This window comes from Sebastes fasciatus, chromosome 3, assembly GCF_043250625.1.
Source record: "Sebastes fasciatus isolate fSebFas1 chromosome 3, fSebFas1.pri, whole genome shotgun sequence".
NCBI classification, from domain to species: Eukaryota; Metazoa; Chordata; class Actinopteri; order Perciformes; family Sebastidae; genus Sebastes; species Sebastes fasciatus.
Genome location: NC_133797.1, coordinates 24,145,749 through 24,171,186, shown reverse-complemented (window position 1 = coordinate 24,171,186; position 25,438 = coordinate 24,145,749). Strand labels below are relative to the sequence as shown.

At 41.0% G+C, this 25,438-nt stretch overlaps 1 protein-coding gene across 1 annotated transcript; it reads right to left on the bottom strand.

Moving 5' to 3' along the window:
- Positions 1-1,146: 1,146 nt before the first annotated feature.
- Positions 1,147-20,237, bottom strand: LOC141764492 (3',5'-cyclic-AMP phosphodiesterase 4C-like). The gene is made up of 17 exons (XM_074629776.1): positions 17,631-20,237; positions 15,831-16,646; positions 14,722-14,856; positions 12,002-12,129; positions 11,711-11,893; positions 11,570-11,609; positions 11,219-11,289; positions 10,215-10,377; positions 9,514-9,607; positions 9,255-9,412; positions 8,168-8,266; positions 7,863-8,027; positions 7,240-7,339; positions 6,895-7,049; positions 4,920-5,042; positions 4,591-4,773; positions 1,147-3,125 (listed from the first exon to the last, which is right to left on the bottom strand). Exons 2-17 carry the CDS (start codon positions 15,870-15,872, stop codon positions 2,268-2,270), a joined length of 2,697 nt encoding a protein of 898 aa, XP_074485877.1. The 5' UTR covers positions 15,873-16,646; positions 17,631-20,237; the 3' UTR covers positions 1,147-2,267.
- Between the last annotated feature and the right edge of the window lie 5,201 nt (positions 20,238-25,438).

Genomic DNA, 25,438 nt, shown 5'->3' with positions numbered 1-25,438 from the left:
ACTGTGAAACAGAAATGTGTTGTGTTTTTTTTCTGCACCCATTTCCGGACAAACGGAGGAGGAGAAAAAGAGAGAGGATGGTCTTTTATGATACTATGGTGGCCTGTAGACACACTGGGGACAGATATTGATGTTTAAAAGACATGGAAAAGTGCATTTTGCATAATAGGTGACCTTTAACGAGAGGAGAGGGCTCCGTTTTATCCTTTTTAAAAACATTATATTAATCTGTGCTACGGACGCTTATAAATGAGAAACTTTACGCTTACCTGATAATTTAAGCAAAACGATTATAACAGCAAGCACCAGGTAGATCTCACGTTTTCGAACAAAATGTGTCCTGATGAGTCCACGAGTTCTGTTTTTACACCTCGTGTGGACGGTGCTCACGGGCCTCTGCGTGCTCGGCATCTCCGGGTGGACTCTTCAACCATTTATCCTTTATACTTTAAGCCATTATGGCTTTTTTGCTTGCTTGTTAACTAGTAGTGTTAACTGTAACGGACCGTAGTTTATCCGTACGGATCACCCCCACGGTTGGGCGCGCGTGTGAACCGTGGATTGAGTATACAGTTTAACAATCATAGTGTAGAATTAAGTTTTACTGATAATCATTATCAGCAGATATTCAGTAAAAATATGCGATCTGAAGATCGGCATTAATAGTTTTCAGTCGCTGATCCCTGATAATGTTACATTGTGAACAACAAATCCGTGTTGAAAACTTCAGCTGGAGGAGAGCTAGTAACGTTGGCAGCACCGGGGCTAACAGTGCTTCATTACATTATGATGCGTTCAAGTATATTCAGTAAAAATGAGGCAAAGCTACTGGGCAAACGTTATCATGGTGTGTTCCAATGTGATCTTGTAAAATGTAGTTTTTGGCGAGAAACTAGAATAAATCCAGTTGGTTGAAGGAGATGTTTACACAGCAATATAGAATGGATATTAGAGAGGGTATTGTGACCTGTTTGACTTCCTAACACTAGCTCTAAGCAGCTTATAATACCTCTCCTCTCGTCCTCATGACATTTTATACTATGACATTTTTATGACATACTATACTATGACTTGTCTTATATTATTTATGACATACTATACTATGACTTGTCATAGACCTGCAACTGAAAACACCAATCCATCAACTTCATTGATCATATTTATTATATGACATCAGCAGATTAAAATACATGTTTATTATGTACATATATGTAACAGAGGTGTTAGATAAAGTGCCAAATACCATTTTTACAAAAACAAAACAAAGAAAAAAGGGATTTGTGGAAGACCGTCACACCCGTGTACCCTGGTCCCACAGTTCATTGCTTCACGGACGAGTAGCCACCTTGTTTGGAGGAAGGCTGAATTGCTCAGTGCTGGTCGTGGGTCAGTTTGGCACGATTCACCCGGGAATCAAACTCACAGTCTGGTAGTGGTGAAACTGTCGTGATGGGATGAATACTGGGTGTTTTTTTTTTAAACATGAACCGACATCGACACGTACAACAGGTCAGCTTTTTGAGCTGGACTGCATATGTTTCCGCCTTGACAAAACGGTCCAGATATTATTGAGAAAACCAGCACTGTTGCTTTAAGGTTAGTATGTGAGGTTAAACTGTTCCTAGACCAGAGCCCAAAGTTGTTCTCAGCATCTTGTTCACAAGTGGAAAGTTTTTGTAGTAAATATAAGACGACAGACACTTTGCAGACTTTGTTTTTTTCTCTTTTCTGACAAACCGAGGAAGTTGACATTCTTTTAACAGTTGTTGGTCGGTGTTTGTGTGGTAGTTGGTATCTTCCTCATAAACGAGACAGTGACAGAGAGATGATGGGTAGTAGTCCATGAGATCGCACTTATTTGCATGTACGCATTTCAGTTTTTTTTAGGAGCTACAAAAGGTCGATAAAACAGGTTCCCCCCTTTTATTATCCCCCATTTTATTCCCTACGGCAGTGATGGATGTACAGATACTCGGTGATGAAGACGTCAAGTCTTTCTATCACTACCAGTTGATCAAGACGCTGCAACAATCTGGCTGTTCGGGAAGGCGTATGCTCCGGTGCTGTGCTGTCCGTCTGTGAGCTGTGAAGTTTGTTTAAGACGTCTGCAGTTGAGACTGGAGCTGAGAGCATCACATGAAGTAGTCGGAGCACGTCTTCAGCTCTTACTGCTAACTGTCAAAGCCCTTCAGGCTCCATTTACGTACTTCTTCATCTCTCGTTAACCTTTCTTCACTGTCCCTGTTCATTTATGTTTTTACACCCAACTAACTTTCCTCTTCTTCTTCTTCATCCTCAACTGGCTCCTCCTCCTCCTCTTCTTCTGCTTCTTCCAACTCTCCTTTCTCCTCTTCGACATCTTCTGTTTCGCCGACCTCCTCCTCAACTTTGTCTTCCATTTCTACCTCCTCCTCTTCCTCCACTTTCTCGCCCTCCTCTTGTTCTACACTTTCCTCCGTCTCTGCTGCCTCCTCTTCTTCCTCCTCCTCCTCCATCTCATCCTCCTCTTTTTCCTCCTCATTTTCTATTTCCTCTTCACCCTTACCTTCTTTTTCTCCCTCTAACTCCTCTTCTGTTTCTTCCTTTTCCAAAGTTTCCTCGCCTTCTCCTTCCTCCTCTTCCTCATGCAGCTCATTATCTCCCTCTTCTTCTTTAGTCTCCTCATCCTCTGCTGCATCCGTCTGCCCTCCGTCTTCTTCTACTTCATCCTCTCCATGTTCCTCCTCCTCCTCTGCAGTCTCCTTCACCTCTTCCTCTTCTTCTTCTCCAGTCTCCTCCTCCTCCTCCTCCTCGTTCTCCTCCCGGACTCCGTTGTGTTCGCTGTTGTGATTCTCCTCGTCTTCTTTCTCAGTTTCTACATCGTCCTGCGTTCCGTCTTCGCCGCCGTTGTTCCTCAGGTGTATGTGGTTGTGGTTGTTGTGCTCCAGGTCCTCCAGGGTGAGTTCGAACTGGAAGCGGTCGTGCTGTAGGTGTCTGTCCGGAGGAGGTGAGGGAGACTGGGGCATGGTGTTCAGATACCACTCCCTATTCTCCTCCAGCGTGTCCAGCAGCTCTTGGGCGTCTGGGTGCACCAGGTCAGCCCACGTCTCCCACAGCGGGTGGACGATGTAGTCAATGAAACCAACCTGGAAAAGACAAAGATTCACAACTGAGACCATGACAATAAGTGAAGTGGTGTTATTAAAATATATTTAGACAGTTTGAGAGATGTGCTGATTTGCTTTCTTGCTGAGAGTTAGAGGAGAAGACTGATGGCGCTCTCACACATCTGAATGGCATCAACCTTATCAGCATCTTTCCCAAATAAAGTATTCCTTTTAAAGTATAGAGTAATCCAACTGTCTGTCTGTCTACTTAAACTTTTTTTTTTTTTTTTTTCTCGACGTACTATACTTTTTTCAATTTTTTGATTTACTCCACTGTGAAATTTTCTTTCGTCATACTATACTATGACTTTTTTGTCAACATACTATACTATGACTTTTTTCACTTTTTATACATATTATACTATGACTATTTTGAATATTTTACTATACTATGACTTTTTTTTGTCATATGAAACTATGACTTTTTTCTTTCGACATACTATACTATGACTTTTTTTCAACATACTGTGCTGTGACTTTTTTTGACATACTATACTACGACTTTTTTTTCATGACATTTTTTTAGATACTATACTATGAATATTTCATTAAATTTTTTTTTCGACATTCTGTATGATGACTTTTTTTCGTGAAATTTTTCGACATACTATACTAGAACTATTTTTTTAACATGTCATACTATGGCTTTCTGCACTTTTTCGACACTATACTATGACAATTTTTTTATTTTACTATACCATTAATTTTTTTTTGACATACTATACTATGACTTTTTTGGACATACTATAATATGACTATTTTTCATATTTTACTATACTATCAAATTTCTTTCCACTTTTTTCGACATACTATACTATAATTATTTTTTTTCAACATGTTATACTATGGCTTCCTTCACTTTTTTCGACACTATACTATGATTTTTTTCTTTAATTTTTTGACATACTATACTATGACCATTTTTTCACTTTATTCGACATACTATACTTTGACTTTTTATGACTTTTTCCAACAAACTATGGCTCTTTTATGACTTTTTTCGACTTGGCTTTTTTATTTTATTTTTTTACTTTTTTTGACATACTATACTATGTTTTTTAATGACTTTTTGTGACATACTATACCATGGCTTTTTTATGACTTTTTTCGACATACTATACTATTTATTTTTTATGACTTTTTCCGACAAAATATACTAAAACTTTTTATAATTTTTTTGTTGACATACTATACTATGGCTTTTACAATAACCTTTTATGGCATACTATACTTGGGCTTTTTTATGACTTTTAGACATACTATACTGTGACTTTTTTGACACAATACACCACAGGTTTTTTATTTATATTTTTGACATACTATACTATGACTTTTTTTTTTACTTTTTGCAACATAGTCGATTGTTCATTTCTTGAAATTTCATTCTAAAGATGTGCAACAATGACACATTTAAAGTGGATGGGAGAGAGAGTTCGAGCGTTACCTGACTCTTCTCCACGGAGGCGGTGTGTTTGTCACACATGGCGCTGATCTCCATCCCTCTCTCTCGCTCTTTGTCACCCTGTCGAAAGAACTCCTCCATGATTCTCTCCGTCCACTGCCTGTATAACGCTAACGTCTTGGTGGGGTTGCTCAGGTCTGCACAGTGCACCATGTTCCTTAGCACCTAAACACACAAACAAACACAGTACAGTATATATATCATTATATTCACACAGTATAGTAGACGTGTAGCTTTCACACAACATTCATGCAAGAGTGACCATGGTCTGTGTGAGCAGCCACACTGGCATGTATTCAGGACAAAGTTACCTGTAGCCGTTCTGTGTTGTGGTCTAGGAGCAGCACACCAGAGCTTGTCACCTTCTTGGTCTCCACCATGGTCTTCAGGTCAGCCAGTAGGGTCATGTGTTTGGACATGTCTGTGGCCAACACCTACAGACAGAGACAGTAAGACAAAACTAGAAAAGAAGCACAAAGATTCAAACTAATCTCTGTCCTTATCTGTCACATAACATGACTAAAACCAAAGATGAGTGATGTGATGTGAGATTGGAATCAGGAATGAGGATAGTATACTCTTAGTTTAAAACAGGTACTGCCAGACAAGAGCACTTTTTAGTTTTACTTTATTGCTGTTCTGTAAGAAATCCAGTTCTTAAACTGACTGAGAATCCTGAGGAAGCCAGAAGCTGGGATGTGGCTGTAATGTTGAAAAGGCTTTTATTTAAGAAGCTGCTAATTAGATTAGATGGATTGGATTTTAGTTTTAACTTAGATCTAACTAAGAAAACCTCATTGAGATCAAAACTCTTTTTTTAACCCTTGTGCAAAGTTGATCTGATGTCCTTAGTGGACACAAATGTCCCCTTCTTAAAACTGCTATGAAAATACTATATATAAATATTATTTTCCACTTTCACTGAGTCATTTTTTAACCAACATCAGTCCCGATCATAACTACCAAACATTTATTAATTTTCATGTTGGTTTGTTTACATAATGCCACTGTTGTTTGTTATGAAACAAGACTCGGTCAAAACCAACTATATGTCTGGACCGTGTTTGGTCAGTCTGTGAATTTGTGGCTAAATTGTTATATAAATAGTCAGTGGTCATGTCTATAATGTTAAATCCAGCAGTACATGTCCACCTGGTCTGGCAAGGACCGTTTTAACATTTAATAGCTAGACAGAATATTCATTAGAGATATCTGCAACGTCATTTTGCCTAGTCAAAACTCAAATTGAAGATATCCCTAATTCTGTTTTGACAAGGCAAAACTCTAATCTTAGATATCCGTAATTGCATTTTGACTAGTACGATTCAAACTACTTTTGCCATACATGTGTATGGGGTTTGTCATTACGGATATCCACAATTCAGTTGCAGATATCCGCAATGTGAGTTACAGATATCCGCAACTGAATTCTGACTAGTCGTAATTCCAGTTTCAAATATCTACAATTTAATTCTGACATGTCAGAATTCCAGTTCAAGATATCTTTAATTTCCCTCAATTGAAGATATCTATATCGTCCTTTTTAGATATCTTAAATTAAATTTTGAATAGTCAAAATGACGTTGTATATATCTCAAACTGGAGTCACTCAGTGACAGACTTTTGCATTTGTAGGGCTGGCCCTCTGCAGTCCAAAACGCAAAAGTCTGTCACTGAGTGACAGTCTGAGTGCTGAAGTTACACGATTAGTCGGCCGGTGTTGGAGTTTCCTCATTGGCGGTTTCTCTTTCCGAGTGTCTGTGTTTTGGCTACACAGTTTATTATAGACTTATTATGGGAGCGGAGGTTGAACATCTAAAATTAGAAGGAAAAAAAAAAAATCACACTCTTGCCAAAACTTAAGCCGCATGCATTAACACATCCAAAATGATTGAAAAAATTAAAAGCCAAAAATTGTCCCTAGTGATGCATAAAAGGATTTAAGAGTGCCCTGGTCAAGTTAGGCAGAAACAACAAGTTATAGACAAACAGCATCAAAAAGATGAATATTTCACAAGATCAAAACTAAACTAAATTAACTTGTACCGTCTTAATTAAATCAAATAGCCAATAACAGGCATAGAAACAGTGAAAGATGTCTAAAACCATCAATAGCAAATAAATAAGGCAAATCTGAAACTATCAAATGATAAATTCTCAGATTCTCAGCATTGGCAGCTAAAAGAGAAGAAGAGTAACCAAAACTAAGTAAGCAAAGCTGAAGGAGAAGTTATTTGTTTATAATCGAACCGGTACGGTTTGAGATGTGGTAGAAAATGTCCTCACCATATCGATGACGAGCTTGCGAAGGCTCTGGCGCTGGCGCTTAGTGAGGTTCTGGAAGATGTCACAGTTTTCCTGGTGCAGAAGCTTGAAGCCCACAGCGAGGTGGTGGTTCTCCAAAACTGACTCATCGTTATACATGAGGGCCAGCTCCGAGTCTGGGCACAGTGAGGAGGGATGGAGGAGGAGGTGTAGACACAGTACAAATATATAGAAATATTTTACCATTTTTCTATGTGTGTGTGTGTGTGTGTATGTGTGTGTGTGTGTGTGTGTGTGTGTGTGTGTGTGTGTGTGTGTGTGTGTGTGTGTGTGTGTGTGTGTGTGTGTGTGTGTGTGTGCACTCACTGGTGTTGATGAGGAACTGATTGGAAACTCCGGGGTGGTCTACATCGTGGATCGCTGCAGCGAACAGAGCGGCGAGGACCTCCAGGTCAGTGAAGACGGCCTGAAAGGGACAAGAAGGGCAGAGAAAACTTCTATTTATTATTTTAAGTTTTTATTTAAATAAAATGTGGTAATTTGTCTGTTTATTTAGAATATTAAGAATATAACTTGCAATACAATCACTCTGTAGTTGAATCCTGTTTTTGCTTTCTTAGAGGATGAAGAATCAGCAGCTCATGTTTCCTTTCAATTTTTATTGTTACAAGACTTTCTGTCTTTGTCACAAGAGAATTTAAATTATTGTGGTGGTGCGCTTGACTAAGCTATACACTGTAATAGTTTTCCAGCCTTGGTTTGATAATAAAGTTCTGTTGTGCTTCATTTAATGGTATTCTATGAAAGGTCCACTTCCATGTACAAACCAACCAGTGTGTGTGTGTGTGTGTGTGTGTGTGTGTGTGTGTGTGTGTGTGTGTGCGTGCGTGCGTGCGTGCGTGCGTGCGTGCGTGCGTGCGTGCGTGCGTGCGTGCGTGCGTGCGTGTGTGTGTGTGTGTGTGTGTGTGAGAGAGTGTGTCTCAACATACATCAAGAGCAGGTGTGGACAGGAGGACATGTGTGGACTGGGTGACATCTGCTGCATGGAGGCTGTTGTGGTATGCTACATTTCCATGATAATGGTCTTCCAGAGTCATCACATACGTGACAAAGGTGTCGACTGGGATACGAAACGTCTTCAACAGCTCTCGTTCCTGAGGAGGGAGGACAGGAGCCACAACTTCACACACATATACACGCACACACACATATCATGTACATCAGCAAAGCCAACAAGCACTTCAGGTGAGAACGATCCTACAGAAAAACACACATTCACACTAATTTTGCCTACCTGGAAGATGGTATACATGACGCAGCTGAGAGGTCTGTTGTTGGAGAATTCTGCTACTCTGAATATGTTAAAACACCACTTGTCCAGATCGTCCAACTCCTGGTTAAACACACACAATATGAAATTTTGAGTCTCTCTCTTTTCTAAATTTAAAAGCCAACTTAGAGAACCTTCCTGTAGGACGAAGTACCCTTTAATATATGGAAGTCTGGACTGTATATTGAGTGGGGTTGAGGGATGGTTGAGACAAGATTGCACGATGTGCTCATCTATCATAGATGTGTTTTGTTAAATTGACATATCTGTTGTGCACTCTACACATTTCCGGTGTATATTTTGTTCACTTGTTTAAAATTAAATAAAAGTATTATTGAGAAATATCTGCAGCAGAATTTAACATAGAGCTAGATCATAGACTGAGTATAAAGCTGGACGACATGACAGCTCCCCAAAAGTTAAGTCAAGTCATCTTGATCGCCCCCTGGTGGCTGGCTGCAGTATAGGTCAGAAATCCCACCCCCTCCATGTTAGCGGATGAGACATGGGCCAAACTAAAAAGTCAAAGTACATATATATTATATAGTATATGCCTCCGCCAACCAGTCAAGTTGCAATTTACATCCATATCTGTCCCTAATGTCATCACTTCATCATTTTATCCTGTTCGAAATTGTCATAATTAGCATATGAATTCTTGAGTATGACCAAAAACGTGTTTGTAAGGTCAAAGTGACCTTGACCTTTGACTACCTAATTCTAATCAGTTCATCCTGGAGTCCAAGTGGACGTTTTCTGACAGATTTTAAGAAATTCCCTCCAGGTTTTCCTGATATATCCTGTTCACGAGGACGGGACAGACGGACAACCTGAAAATATAACGCCTCTGGTTACGGCTGTCTCCGGCACGGAGGCATAATAAAACTCTGCTACGGAACCCCCGAAGTCCTGAAAGTTGATATTTTATATCTCGTGTGTACAAGATATAAAAAATATTATCAGTGTTCACAATCCAAGTCTGAACAGGGATTGATTTGTACAACTTGTTTTGAAGTGAGTCAGAGAAAAAAAAAAGACTATTCAACGAGACCTTGGCGAGCTCATCCTCGTGGTCCGTGTTGACACCGAAGCGAGGCATTGAAGAGCTGGAGAGGCTGGAGCTGTGAGAGAGTTTCCTCACTCCGGGGATGTGACTCATAGGTTTGTCTTTCAGGGTAGGAGACGGGATTTCCGGTTCGTTCTGCTTGTCTACAGATTGATGGACAAACACACACACATATATAGATTTATTGGTTTTATTTGGTCATAAATGTGATGTGGATCAGAAATCAGACTCTGGTCCCACTCACCCATGAAGGTGCTGGAGATGTACTCAGACACCTGGTTACCAGAGCGACTCATCTCTGACAGGTGGGACAGCTCTCTGTTCAGCATCCTCTTAAACTGTGGCAGAATGAGAGCAAAGCGGAGATACGAGTCAATGATGTGCTGCTTCTCTAAGTTTTGGAGATGACTAAGAGGTAATATTCAATACAGTACTCTTTTGGGATTGGGAGGTTGTAATTAAGTCCCAAGTTTTAAGGTTGCAGTAACAAAACGGCAACCTCGTGCTGTTGGAAAGGTCTTACAATTCCCTGTTCAACATGCATTCGATTTTAGTTACAGTACAGTTCAGCATAGTATTTTATATCGTAGAGCAAAACGTTAAAATCTCGTCAGCTTGTGTTAACCACAGACCTTATTTCAGGTATCTAACTAAAAACCCATTTTTACTTCCAGATGAAGAAACTGGAAGTGCTAAATGCTAACTCATTTCCGGGTTTTAGGACTCATTCCTCCAGCACTCTATAAACACAATATGATATTAAATCATTATAAACAATAACTATAAATAAATACCAAAATGCAACAAAGTTATAAAATGAAAAATGTGTCAAAATCCTTAAAAATAATTTCTATTTGCAACATATACTGTATACTGATAATGATACATGTATTGGCCTACTGATAATGTTGGTTGGATTGGTTGGTTCAGTGATGTTTTGCATACCTTGTTGGAGGCCATTTCGCTGACAGAGCGGTGTGTCTGAATGGTCTCCAGCTGGTCCAAACACCAGTCCAGCTCCTCCAGTGTGTCCAGGGCGAGCTGCTGGTACTCCAGGTCTGATAGTGACGCCCTGGGACTGACGCACACTCCACCCAGAGGAGACCTCCTGAGGACACAACGGTTAGTTAGACCTACCAGAGACTGTGGTTAGCAACAAGATTTTAGCAAGTCATTGTTTTGCAAGTCACAAGTCTCAAGACTTTGCAGTCAAGTCCCAAGTCAAGACCCCATAGCCTTAGCCAGCTATGAGGTCACCGAGGTCCGGACATCGGTAAATACTTCCTAAAGATGATGAAGATGTGAAGATGTGTCGGGTGAGGTGACTGGAGAAGGCAGAGCGTGTGTGGACCTGATAGTACAGTCATGTTTACTGCAGCGACTGTACTCACGTACTTTGTTTCTTTGTTTGTTTTGCATCAGCTGCGGTGCGCTCCGAGCAGCTGGCGCTCACTTCCCTAAACTTAGTCTCATCTAGAGACCAAAATCCCAAACAGGGTTCTGTGTCTGTCAGACGGCCTGAAGAGGATATATATCTGCAGAGCGATAACTTCATGCACAGCAGACTATAGGGCAGGTTGATTTTTTCTTATGGTATTATGACTTAATTCTCACTAAATTGCGACTTTATTCTCTTAATATTACAAATTTTTCCTCAAATATAAATATTACGCCTTTATTTTCTCGATTTCTCAGAGAACACATGTGGGTCATGTTTTCAATGTACAGAGGTTACTTTCCCAAACAAGACACAAAAGAGGAGGGACGAGTAAACCATGCCTACATGTGTTTGCAAGCATGCTTAGAATTATAAGTAGCTGTATTTTAAGGTCTCATACACTGTAGTAAATTAGTTTGATCTGCAAAATCTGAACTGGTTACACAAATGACAACATACTATCATAATGTGCATCAGTGGAACATTTTTAGGACGATGAGTTGGTACTGACTTTACTTGCGGTGTGGAGACGTTGGCAAGAATGGTGAAGTTGCTCCGTACTGATCGCAGACTGGCCAATACCTAAATAATCAGTATCACAGGATATATACAAAATAATCAGAGAAATATACACGTCTTAATGGGAGGTTTAAGAAAAGGAAAAAGTGGCGTAACATCCAATGAAGAATGCTTCCAATTAATTCTTCAACATGCTTATTTAACCATTTTCCAACAGGTCACAATGACAGCTGAGAAACTATTTGGGGGAACCTGAAGCATCATGAAACATTTTACACAATATATAGTATAATGATCAATAATCTACAGTAGATAAATGATTTATCTATTAAGTGAGACTCACTTGAGCAAAAGGCGTGACAATGAAGTCCTCTCCTGTGTGCCTGAGAGAGAGAGAGAGTTGAAAATAAGAGTTCACGAGTACACACATGCATGCTCTCTCCCCCTCTCACTCATTCTTTTCGTCTTTCTTCCCGAGTCTCACCCTTCGCTGGCGAGGGAGGAGTTACGTGAGACCGTCTTGGGCGACATGTCGTAGTCCGAGTCAGAGCGGTAGAGGAAGGACTCTCTTCTCTGACCCTGGGGAAAGGGGGTGTGAAGGGTGAGGCCTGGACTATGCGAACCCAGCGGGGTGTGACCTGGTGATACGCCATTTTCTGCTTCGTAACTGGAGCCCGGGGAGAGGAGGACAAGTTTGATGGTTAGAGAGGACAGAAATTAAACATCTAAAAAAATGACCTGCAAAAGTGAAAATCAATGGTTTGGGTGTGTGTACCCGTCAGCGTCTGCTTGTGTGATGGAGATGCGTGGCGGGATGCGGAGGGGAAGAGTTGTCGGACGCGACACGTTGCTCAGGACCTCTGGTGAACGAGTGCGGTCTCGAGGGCGGAGCCAGCAGGGTACCTGTAGAGTTAGAAGGAAGGGTTTGTAGATGATACCAGTCACCTGTTGCTTTGTAGGTGTACAGCACAATTTGGACACTCAATCTCTCTGATGTTAAAGGTCTGCACCTTTAACAGTGTGCAGGATCTGGCAGCATCTAGCGGTGAGGTTACAGATTGCAACCACCTTAAGAGTCTAGCATGTGCCAAGCATGTAGGAGAACTACAGTGGTCGATGCAAATACGTGAAAGGCTCTCTCCAGAGCCGATGTTTGATTTGTCCGTTCTGGGCTACTGTAGAAACATGGCGGACTTGGTGAAGAGGACCCGCTCCCTATGTAGATATAAACGGCTCATTCTAAGGTAACAAAAACACAACGATTCTTATTTTCAGGTGATTATACACTAAAGAAAACATACTTATTAATATCATATTCCATTTCTGCCAATAGATCCTCCTAAATGTTACACACTGTTCCTTTAAGAGCTGGGAAAACAGGTAACTGCCTCGGGGTACCAGACACACAGGAGCCCCAGATTCCCATTCAGCTGGTCTGAGGCCATTTGATTTATTGCAAATGTGTGCATGAAGTGTGTTTAAGTTTTCTACAGAGTTAACAAAGTTAACTACAAATCGGACTGTCAATCGATTCAAATATTTAATCGCAAATTAATCGCACATTTCAACACATCTACAGCTCATTCTAAGGTAACAAAAACACAACAACTCTAATTTTCAGGTGATCATACCTTAAGGAAAACATTCTTATTAATATCATGTTAAAGTTCTGCCTTTAGATCCCCCTAAATGCTACACACTTCCTTTAATTATTCAGATTTTTTGGTCATTTGGCAGCAGCAGAAACAAGCTGTAAACACCTCACTGTCATAATATCTCTTTTTAAATGGATATGGCAAACTTGTTAGCAAATAGTTGCCTATTTACACATCCAGCAGATACAGAGGAACATTTATTTGGAGTTGTCTGTTTATATTTTTGCACTTTTTTATCGCTGATATTTATTACACTTTTTTTTTTTATCTCATTCATGCATTATTTATTCTTTGCAGAGATGTGGACTCGAGTCACAAATTTGATTTCATGAGACTCGATTTGATAAAATATAAAAAGACTTGCAACTGGACATTGACTTTTAACACCAGTAACTCGTGACTTCACTTGGACTTGAGCCTTTTGATTTGAAAATGCTTAATGCCTAAGCCCAAAGACTTAAAAGTATGTTATTTAAAAAGTGTGTGCATGAAGACGATCAACTGCGCAATGTTGGATTTATTTGTTTTTATCCTTTATTGATTTGTTTGGGAGGAGGATTTACTCGTGGGGAAATCTTTTGTTGTTTATTGCCGAATCTCCGAAAAGTGTTTTTTTTTATGTTGAACTCTGGACTCTATTTTTGGTGAATATTATTGGGACTTACTAAGCGCCAGTTACTCTGTTGTTAAAATGGCATTACATTTGGTGAAGAGCGCATTATGATTTGTTTAGGACTCAAAACTCAAAATGTAGGACTTTGGACTTGTCAGTCTTGACTAGGGACTTGAGTGTTAAGAGTTGAGACTCACTTGTGACTTGCAAAACAATGACTTGACCCAACCTCTGATTCCTTTTAAATATGTGTGAAGTCTTTTAATAAAATGCAACATTTGAGGTTGAGGCAGCTGCAGTTTTGTTATGTTGGCATAATGACAATAAAGTTCTTGAACAGAATTGTCTACCTGGCCAATGCAAGTCCAATAATCACACTTTTAGCTCTGTTTTGCTCTTTAGTAACTTCTGAGAAAGATAAATGACTCTTTAGTTGCTAAATGCTCCATTATGTTCAACAGCTAGTTGCTAACTGTTGCGGTCTGTTTGCCCTTTGGTGCTGAGCAGTCAGTTTAGCAGTATTTCTCTTAAAACAGCGTCACTACGAGAGACCTCTTTCACATTACACATCCATTCGATCCATTGTTAATATAAAAATATTGATTATTGCATCTATCACAGAGAAAATCAAGTCTGCACAAAATGTTCTCAGTATTATCAGAAAGTCTGCACTGCATCACCTCATAATGACAGTGTAACTTAATGCTCAAGCAAGTCTTCCTCTTGTACCAAAATTAATCAAAGCCAGGGAAGCATTTTTTATCCGTTCAAAATGCACCTTAAAAGGGAGATTTGTCAAGTATTTAATACTCTTATCAACATGGGAGCGTGAAAATATGCTGCTTTATGAAAATGTATGTATATATTTATTATTGGAAATCAGTTAACAACACAAAACATGACAAAATATTGTCCAGAAACCCTCACAGGTACTGCATTTAGCATACAATATATGCTCAAAGCATAACATGGCAAACTGCAGCCCAACAGGCAACAACAGCTGTCAGTGTGTCAGTGTGCTGACTTGACTATGACTTGCCCCAAACTGCATGTGATTATCATAAAGTGGGCATGTCTGTAAAGGGGAGACTCGTGGGTACCCATAGAACCCATTTTCATTCACATATCTTGAGGTCAGAGGTCAAGGGACCCCTTTTTTTGTATGGTCCTTTAATATTATGTTCACATGAGGGAGGGGGCTAATACACCCGTGCTTCCTTTCAATACCTGGAGACTAGACGAGAGTCGTCTGCTCCTCCCTCTGCGTAGCTCAGCCCCCAGTGTGGCCCCGGACGTATAAGATCGGCTGTAGCGAGATGACTCCGCCTTCTCCACAGCACCTGTTATATCTGTGTCCTTACCCTGTAACACAGGGGGGGAGCAGGTGAGGGAAACAGAGAGACATGGAGCAAGAGAGACACGTCTTTAAAAATAAGAAATAAGAAACTGTAAAATAAAAGTCAATAATAAAAATGAAAGAACTTGCCACATTCAAATTCTGATGAGTGAAGAAACTACACAAAAACAATATAAACACCATAAAATATCAATGTATGTGTGTGTTGTGTGTGTGTGCGTGTGTGTGTGTTTGGCTACATGCGTGTGTGTGTGTGTGTGTGTGTGTGTGTGTGTGTGTGTGTTTGGCTACATGCGTGTGTGTGTGTGTGTGTGTGTGTGTGTGTGTGTGTGTCTGGGATAAGGCCTCTACAGACTGAGCTCTTAGAGGCTGATCTGCACTGCAGTACCGTAGCAACAAAACACTGGGGGAATGGTAGCAGTTGCTAGGCAACAGTGCCGTGTTGCTTCCATGCTGCGTTTGATGTCGTCCAGACCCAGATGTGGAGAGATGCTCACATCCACACACACACACACACACAGATACAGTACACACACAAACATACATACACAAAATATATGGGCACCCGCTCCTCAGCATAATCAATAAAGGAGCGCTTGAATAATGCAGATGGTATTATGTCCTTCAGCCAAAAGGTTACCTTTAAAAGAAAATAGCTCATTTACATAGAGCACTCATTTAGCTGGGGCTCATTTACATACAGGACTATGACTGACTGAGTGGTTCACACGGTGTGAGTGGAGGCTGGAGAGGACAAACTGTCCACTCTGACTTCTGAGTGCGTCCACAGACCTTGACAACAAGAACAAAGGGAGCCTTGGACGGATGTGTGAAAGTCACGAGGTTTGTGTGTCGTGGTAAGCATCCAAGAAAACACACAAACAGTCCAGTCTGCTCTGCCTTGTATCTACTCTCACGGTAACAAGTGACAAAGTTAGCTGATTTTCTCGAGTATGTCGCTGCTTGTTTATATTCTCACCTCTTCTCCAGTCACAGACAGCACGCTGCGGCTCTTCTTCATCCTGATTGGCTCGTTCTGGGCCCCAGGGCGGAGCGTTCCGGAACCCAGGCAGCAGAGCAGGTGGAGAGCCAGGACCGGAGAGGTCAAAGGTCACTGCAAGGTCAAACCGGGGTCAGACCGGGTCACAACCGGCCCCCATCGGAGCTGACTAAGCCAGCCAACCGCCTCTGTCCACACCTCCGTGTTCAGATGGCTGAAACCGGGCGTCCGACCTGCTGTTAAATGCTAAAGGTGCATTTAAGCGCCCCTCAGAGGCTCCAGGTTCAGTCTGAGGTGGACGTCCTTTGTCTTGATCTGTTGTTGTTTTTCAACAAGGTGGAAGAAAAAGAAAAATCTAATAGATTCACTCCATTTTAGTGTAAGCTACGAGTTTCTGGGAAAAAATAAGTCCGCCGGCATGTTGTCTCGCTTTGGCCAGACAAGCCAATGGGATATCCGGGTCGGAGTTCATGATGTCACTGCTGAAGAAAACCTCTTCCCAAGTTTTCTAAAATGTTTATCCAACTTGGAGTATTGTTCGCATGACATTTCCCAGTTGTAAACCTGATCCCACATGAATGCAACAATCAATAATCCAGATCCAGCTTCTGGAAGTCTTGTCTCAGATCAGTTTCCCACCGTCTGATCGGTCAGTCGGATCCAAATCCTGCATAGGGAGAAGTGTTGAAAAATGATTGGCTCATCCGAGAACTCCAGATGTCAAAATTCCAGGTTTGATATGCCGGGATCCATCCTTGAATGTGTCTCAGTGTGTCCTCTTCGGTGTAGATTCCCCTGTGAGAAACAACAGAAATGAAGAGTTAGGGAGTGAGCTCTTTTTGAGTCCTCTTTCCTTCTTCTTTTGGAACTCTTTGTCCTGCTTGCATTTAGTGAATTCATCTGATGCATCATCAAATGTGAGAAAATCCTTTCCCTGTGTACTCTTTTAATAAGATTGGAGATATATTTGGGAGCAAATGCGTATTGTTTTCCACAATACAAGGCTCATACATGAACAAAAACACTAATGAAATCACAAGTTGTTGACTGTTATCCAAACAAACGATTGGTCGACTAATAAAGGGGGGCTGCCCTAACAAAAACATGTTGGCTATTGTTGCATTGCAGGAGCTGTACCTACAGTGTGGCTAATTCTGAGCAGATACTGCAACACCGAAGCCCTTCGATGTTATATAATTACTCTGAGAGAGTCCGAGATGACCTAATTCCATTGGATAGGACAGATTCGGCATATCAGAGTGTTTCCGATTGAGCTGGAACACAGACAGATAGTGGTGGAGACGACTTTTACCAGGGGTCATCAAGAACACACCCACTCAATGAAAGCACTCTCACACCACCAGAGTGTGCACACATTCACAGAAAAGAGGGTCTGTGTGGAGAAATCAACCAATGCATAGTGACACAGTGACATATATATGCACAGACAATGAGAAATTTGAGCACACACACACACACACACACACACCATGGCTGCCACCAGTACCACCTCCACTACAGATAAAGCAGCTTATAAAACCAAGCAGCAATGCATCAATATGCAGTTCAACTACCAGCCTGTTACAAAACACCCAAATATATATATATATATGTATATATATATATATAAAACACACTCAAACCATGCATACATGAGGACAGCCCTGCAGTCATGCCTGTCTGCACACGCACTGCAAGAGATATTTGTCACACACACACACACACACACACACACACACACAGTCAGGCCGCAGCATGTAAGAATAAAAACACACTCACCTTGATCGCCTCAAGATCAATGGCAAGATGGGCTGGGCCTTGTGTTGCTTTCACTCGTCTCCTTCTCCTTCTCTCCTCCCAGCTCCCTCCGTCTCTCTGCAGACTAGCAGTGTGTCACCACGGCGAGAGAAAAAAACACTTGGCGTCTTCATGAATATCCGCGGCTTCACCAGCCTCCCTCCCTCCCTGCCTCTCCTCTCCCTCTCCCCTGCCACAGTGGTCTCCCCCAGCCACCCCCCCACCATCACCATCACCGCCGCCGCCTCCGTGGAGAAGCCCATCTCCCCTCCCTCCCTCCTCCTGCACACACTGTGTCCATTAATCCCATACAACAGCCTCCGCTCCTCCTCTCTCTACCGGTACCCCCCTTTCTTTCCTCTAATAGCAGCCACACGCCGATTCTCTGCTTCAATAGTCAGGCGTCATTTCTCTCCATTACACCCACCCATACACAGGTTTTTATTGGAGCACACTGCTCCACAATAAAGGATTCGTGCATCCCTGTTACTCACTCTCCCTTTTTTTCCCTTCCATGTCTTTTTACAGTCGTTCAAGGACATGCAGTACATTTATTCAAAAAGGATACAACAGGAATCGTGCTTCTCTTTTTTTGTTTTATCTTGAACATTTTGGAATAAATATGTAAAAAGGACAGTGAGCTTCTCAAAGCTGGAGAGCAAAGAGCAACAAGCTTTTAGTGTTTAGGCTTACGCTTTATGAATGTACTTCATTAATATAAAACAAAGCAGTAAGGTTGCAAATAATGATTGTTTTCTTTATCGATTTATCAGCTTATTATTGTTTAATCTATAAAGTGTCAGAAAATGGTGAAAAATGCCCATCATATGTCCATCTAACCCCCCAGAGCTCAAGTTGATGTCTTCAAATTTGTCCGACCAACAGTCCCAAACCCAAAGATATTCAGTATACTATAATGAAAGAAGTAGGGCTGTCAAAGTTAACGCGATAATAAATATTAAAATGTCTTTAATGCATTGACGCAAGCTGCGATTTTTAGGTTGTAGCGGGCTCAGTTTTAAAGCTGGAGTGAAGATACTGGAATCACATGAAACTAGAAAACCTAATGAATCCATCCTTTTCGCGAAGGAGGTTAAATAACGCTCCAAACTTTAGCTAAAAAAAGTGGTCCCTTGACCTCTGACCTCAAGATATGTGGATGAAAATTGGTTCTATGGGTACCCACGAGTCTCCCCTTTACAGACATGCCCACTTTATGATAATCACATGCAGTTTGGGGCAAGTCAGAGTCAAGTCAGCACACTGACACTCTGACAGCTGTTGTTGCCTGTTGGGCAATTCATTTTTTATGCTAAATGCAGTACCTGTGAGGGTTTCTGGACAATATTTGTCATTGTTTTGTGTTGTTAATTGATTTCCAATAATAAATATATACATACTTTTGCAGAAAGCAAGCATATTAGCTCACTCCCATGTTGATAAGAGTATTAAATATTTGACAAATCTCCCGTTAAGGTACATTTAGAACAGATATAAACTTTGTGATTAATTTACAAATCCTCACATTAGAAGAGAGTTGCATTAATTCATCGATAAGTTGTCAACTATTAAATTAATTGCCAACTATTTTGATATTCGATTAATCGGTTTGAGTAATTTTTTAAGAAAAAAGAGTAAAAAAAGAGTATATATGAGTATAAATGTGAATATTTTCTGGTTTCTATCTAATCTAATCGATTAATCGAGAAAATGATAGACGGATTAATCGACAATAAAAATAACCATTAGTTGCAGCCCTAAATGCTACAACAAGACACAATTTGTCATTTTTGCTTGAAAAAGGACTTCAAATGATTAATCAGTTTTCAAAATAGTTGCAAATGATTTTTCAGTCCATCGACTGAGCTTGTAATTGTTTCTCTACAGACGCTGTGATACACAAAATGTCAGTAAAACAGCCTCTGATGATCAAAGTTAACATTCAGAAACTGGTGCTGACGTTTTCCTGTTCAATGCCATTACAAAATCAGTATAACATTCACATATCAAGAGCGGACTTCACTGTGACAATAACAACCACACATCGATATAAACATACAAATGAACACACCCCAGCACTTCTGCACAAAGCTGTGATGCAATTCTGTTTCTCTCCCATCGGCTTTTATAGGCATTATCTAGATTTGATTTATGCCCTGGGCCTGCGCTGATTGTTTTCTATTTACAAAAGTGACTGCACAAAGAAGCTTTGCCTCAAAAAAATCCTGCACAGACCACTAAATCAAACCCACCAATTAATTATGAAGGAGAGAGAGCGAGAGAGAGCGACACAGCAATTAATTATGCAAGTGAGAGAGAGAGAGCGAGATGGAGAAGTGTGGCAGAGTCAGGATTCACAGCAACTAGTGGAAAAGTTAATGAATTAAACAAAAAGTGTTTATGAACAACAAAATTAGCCTGGTTTATTGTATTAAGTTCTATAACACAACCCAAAAACAGATAATTCAAACGTAAAATAAAGCGTATTGCTTGACAAGTACACACAAAAAAAACAAATACTAAACAATGAAGTAAGTAAACGACGAAACCGAGGGTAAACGAGTGAGACGTGTGTTGTTGACCAAATTTCATGACGGGACTGCACCGCCGGGCACGTTCATGACATATCCGGTTCTGCCAGCTTCCTGCTGGCTGTATGCGGCTGTAATAATGGATATATTGGCTGTAATTCATCACTTTTATTATCTCATAATACACCCATGGGCTGTATGATGTAGGCCTGTACCGTGGTGGATGTATTAACGTCTCTGTTCCCAAACAACCGGCTATCGGACAGTAGCTAGTAGTGCTAGTAGCATGACATACACAGAATTTAATGTAGTTGTAGGCTATTTACTAACACGCAGGGCAAAAGCATAGGACACAACCTCTCATACATTCATGGTCTGTGGTCTATTGGACGTCTATTCTGGAGGTCCTTGACATGAAAAAGTTTGAGATTGCTCTCAATGTGCACTGGATTTTTCTAGCTTCCATTTATCTCCATCGCTCACTTTATGCTCCTCTGGGAAGCAGCCGGGCAAAAGAGTTTAATAAGTAAGCAAGTAAGTATAATAGTATGCATATTTATTATATTGTTATTGTTCAACACAGGACATTTCGGTAGAGACATTAAAATTATGACAATAAAATAGAAAACATTTTGTTTTACTTTTGTACGGCACTTTGTAGGCGGACGTTTTACTGGCGTCCGGTAGTCTCTTTCAGTCCAAAATGGCGGAAGCGTAGCTTTGCTGCTGGGTGCTGATGTTGCAATGGAACGATCAATTGGCTTTCACTTCTTAGCAATTTACGTTCTTTGGTACAATAGTTGTATTTTTTTTTAAGTAACTAAAATGACGGTGCTAAAAGGCTTGTTTGTCCTTAATCTCCGATGATGTATCATGGTCATTTTATGATTCCCTACAGTAAATATATTACAGATGAGGAAACCAGATTGATTGGTGTTCACCATACAGGCTTCTGATAGTTTATGGGCTGTCTGTCCCCAAGCAGACTGGAGATGGCGCTGTTGACCGCAGTAGGACAACAGATGCAGGCAGATTGTCTGATCTGTAAATGGTAAGTGCATGTGACGGCATGCTAGACCATATTCAAATAAAATATGACATTTGGATGATTTTTTTTTTTTAGATGTTTGAGTTTTATATGTCAGAGGTGTAAGCCAGTGTCTCAGAATCAGATCTTGGCAGCTTCTCATTCAGTCTGTAGTTGTGTTACACTCATAAAACCAGATGGCTCAGTGGCTGTTTACTCAACTGATCTGTCAAGATGCTGACTTCACTCACAAAGGTGTGAAAAGGAGGAAGACCTAAGGACACAGCTGCCAACTGTAATGACATATAACATTATGTGCTGCTGTTGAAATGTAACCACAAGAGTATCAATATTTAGGTGTTAAAATGCCATCATGTGAGAGCTTTCATTTAAGATGATTATTACACTACAGGAGTATTTTATTTATTTACTTTTTTCTTTTCCTATCCTTTTCAAAAGTCATGTGGCTGAAATGTCGCTGCATAACGGGAATGATCCATTTATCCTTGTGTCCAAAACTGTCTGGTGTTGACTATTGTGTTTCCCATATGCTCTACAGTATGTAGTGTGTCTTAGGCATCCTGTGATGGAATTTCTGATACACAAGTTAACTTATAGGAAGGAAGAGGCCCCGGTGCTGTTGATGTCTTACATAGAAGGTTTATTGAAGCTTGATCAAGGAGCAATTGTCAGGTCTCCACCATTGAGGTGCTCTCTGCGTGAAGGCCTCACAACTCTGCCCTTCCTCCCTGGTGCTCAGAGTCTTACCCTTATCATGTTTTGACATACTCCATTCCTCTGGCATCTCTGACCCTGGTTGCCCCAGCGACTGGTACAGATAACGGCGGCTCCCCTAGACAGGACTCCAACCCAATAATGTCAACAGAGGGACACTCTGACAAACACTCTGACCTCCCGACCAAGAAGAGAGGAATTAATAGAAAATTCCATCACAACCCCTCCTTTATGATCGACAGATCAACACTAATTACCCCCCAGTGTGACCTATCAATTTAACAATTGAGCACCAGAGCATTGTCAGGGTTGATCCACTTCACGCAGTAATGACTAATTTAAACAGTCAAAATCCAAAAACAGTCACATATCATGATTATTAAAAAACTCACCCTTAACCTCTAGCACTGACCTACGAGTTCCGTCTTCAAGCCAATTAATGCATCCCAAGGAAAATTACCTGTAGACCTCCCAAAACCCTATAAAGGTTTAGAGAGCTCTTTGACAGAGGTCGCAGGTCACATGCATCTACTGACAAATGGCCAAAAACTCCGCCTCGGTTTTACAGGAGATGGAGCAAAAAGACCAGATGCGCTAACTACTCTATCTGGAAAGGACAAAGGTTAAACCTCAGATGACAAAAGAGGGGAAAACCCATATTGTCCCGTCCGTCCAAACCGATCATCTTCAGGGTGATATAGGATGATTCACTTGATTACGTTTCAAATATAACCAAACACACTTGATTAAATGACATCACACGCTAAATTTTAAACGTAATATAAAGTCAATCTTCCTTCTTATACAAGGAAACAAGATAGATAATAGAATAAGAAATACATGGAACAAAATTTAAGTAAAAAAGTAATTCACAAATCATAAATCATTTTTTTTCTTTTTCTTTTGAGATAGAGGTATCCTTACCCACAGAGGTACCCGGAAGCAAGATGCAATTTCACCCTCCTTTCGGACACCATCAATGCAGCTCGGACACCCCCTCCCCAAATCCTTCAGTCTTTTTCTCACTTTTCGTCCACCACACCGGTGTGTAACAAAGTGTTGGGTGGTGGCTCAACCCTCCTCACAATGGTTGCAAGCACTGGGTTGCTTGTTGTTCTACCGAGCTCAAGGCTCAGCTCGGCATCTGGAACATGAGAGCCCTCATGCTCCGATTTCCTTGGATTAGTTTGCTCGGTCCCTTGACCGAACCCACTCAGTAGTGAGAGGAGAAGGAGTGACCATCCTGTCACTTGCCACGTCCCTGCTTGCCCTCTCCAGTAGCAGGAGGTGCTGCTCTGCACCTTGTAGCATGGACCCATTCCGCTCTGCCCTTGACCTTCACCGCTATTTTGGTCACCAACAGCACATATTATGGGCCTTTCCACCAGGGAGACAAACAGAGTGCACACCTTGTCCAAGGACTTAATTAGTATTTTTTTTTATCACCAACTTTGAAAAGAGTGAATTGGCTCGTCCGAGGGTTTGGGGAGCCTTTCTGCCACCTGTAAGTGATACCTTTTATAACTTAACTAATAATTTAAATTTAAATAATTAATTAATAGAAAATTCCATCACAGTAACAAATGCCCATATACTAGGGGTGTGACGATTCACTCAGCTCACGATACGATACGATACACGATATTGGGTTCACAATCTCGATACGATACGAGCGTAGCGTCAACTCGTCTCTCCACCGCGGACTCTCTGATCAGCTGTTCACTGACTGCGCTGTGTGTGTGTTTTGATGTGTGTGGAGCTCCGACAGAGAAGCTGCGGCCGTGCATTACAATTGTTTGGTTCAATTTCGGCGAGGGCAGACCAGATTTTACTGAGCATGAGTTGTACCCCGAGAGGCTGCAGCTTCAGCCCCGGAGCCCCATATGTACGTAGTACCTATTATGCTCTGATATCGCGATCCAGTTTTTCGTCTCGACGATGCATATTGTCACATTTTTATAGTGTGATATTTCGTGGCATGATATTTCATCACACCCGTACCATACACATTTTCATACCTTCCCGCAGACTTTACTCTGCAGTGGGCACGGAAGAGTGTTGTGAGGGCAAACGGAGCTTTCCCGTTCGAAAGAAGTATCCAATCAGGCAGATGACAGCCAGAACAGCAACTGCTACTATCACACCTATAATGATTGCCATGTTGTTTGCTGCAGAGATTTGGGTGAGGGCTATGGGTAAAGAGAAAAAGGAACAGAGAATATCTCACGTCAAACCAAAAACCAAAAACCACAATGAACCTCCTTCTTGATGTCACGTGTGTTAGCATCAATTCTCAACTGCTGTGAGAGAGCAGAATGTGAGAGCAAAGAGTGGTTGCACTCACTTTCCAGTAACAGTCATAACCCTGAAGACTGGACAATAAAACTCACCTTGGACATCCAAGTCAAACGTCACGATGACAACCCCTAGGTCGTTTCTGACAGAACAGGTGTACTGCCCTTTATCTGCAGAAGTTACAGCTGTAGCTATAATAATAATAGTTCCTTTGCAGATTGGTGTTTTATGTACGAAACATATGATCATCTTACTGTATAGAGTGCTACAGGAATGAGTCCTAAAACCCAGAAATGAGTTAGCATTTTAGCACTTTTGGTTCCCTCGTCTGGAAGTCAATGGGATTTTAGATAGATTCCTGAAATAAGGTCTGTGGTTAACATAAGCTTACAAGATTTTAACGTTTTGTTCTATGACATAAAATACATCAATAAATACCCCACTCATGAATTTTGAAGCCTTTATGTGTTTAACAGGGCGATGCCTAGGGGTCTCTCATTGCCCTGAAGGGGTTTCTTTCACGACAATGACCCGCTAGCTGTACATTATCCCGCTTCTTACGGCTAATTACTGAAGAAATCAATATTTTGACACAAAAACGGTCCGCCAGAGTCCGACATCAGAACCGCGCCCATAGCAACGGTCTGCTATAAAGAAATAACAGATCTTAGAACGCCGTGATTGACCAATCCGAATCGAGTATTCAACACAGCCGTGTAATAATTCATGGTAATCCATCCAATAGTTGTTGAGACATTTCACTCAAAACCTCAAATGTCAACTTCATGGTGGTGATAGAGGAAAAGTCAGGGGATCACCAAAGTCAGTAGGATTTATCCTTTGGAGATCACGAATGTCTGTACAAAATGTCATGGCAATCCAGCCAATAGTTGTTGAGATATTTTCAGTGTGGACCAAAGCGTAAAGTGTCCAGTGGGCAAGTGGACCTTAAGTGCCTTAGTGCCTTAAACTTGCATTCTTTCGAACAGCCAGCAGGGGGCGACTCCTCTGGTTGCAAAAAGAAGTCTGATTGTATAGAAGTCTATGAGAAAATGACCCTACTTCTCACTTGATTTATTACCTCAGTAAACATTGTAAACATGAGTTATGGTCTCAATCGCTAGTTTCAAGTCTTCTTCAATACAGCATGATGTTCAGTAAATTATGGTCCCATTTAGAGTCAAATAGACCGTAAAGTAGGG

What these genes read in the sequence shown, in the direction of transcription:
- LOC141764492 (XM_074629776.1), bottom strand. Translation starts at nt 15,872, where the DNA reads ATGAAGAAGAGCCGCAGCGTGCTGTCTGTGACTGGAGAAGAG. An exon ending in TGTCTGTGACTGGAGAAGAG is followed by an intron (nt 14,857 to 15,830) that starts GTGAGAATATAA and finishes CCTGTGTTACAG; the next exon opens with GGTAAGGACACAGATATAAC. An exon ending in TGTCCACACCTGCTCTTGAT is followed by an intron (nt 7,340 to 7,862) that starts GTATGTTGAGAC and finishes TGTCCCTTTCAG; the next exon opens with GCCGTCTTCACTGACCTGGA.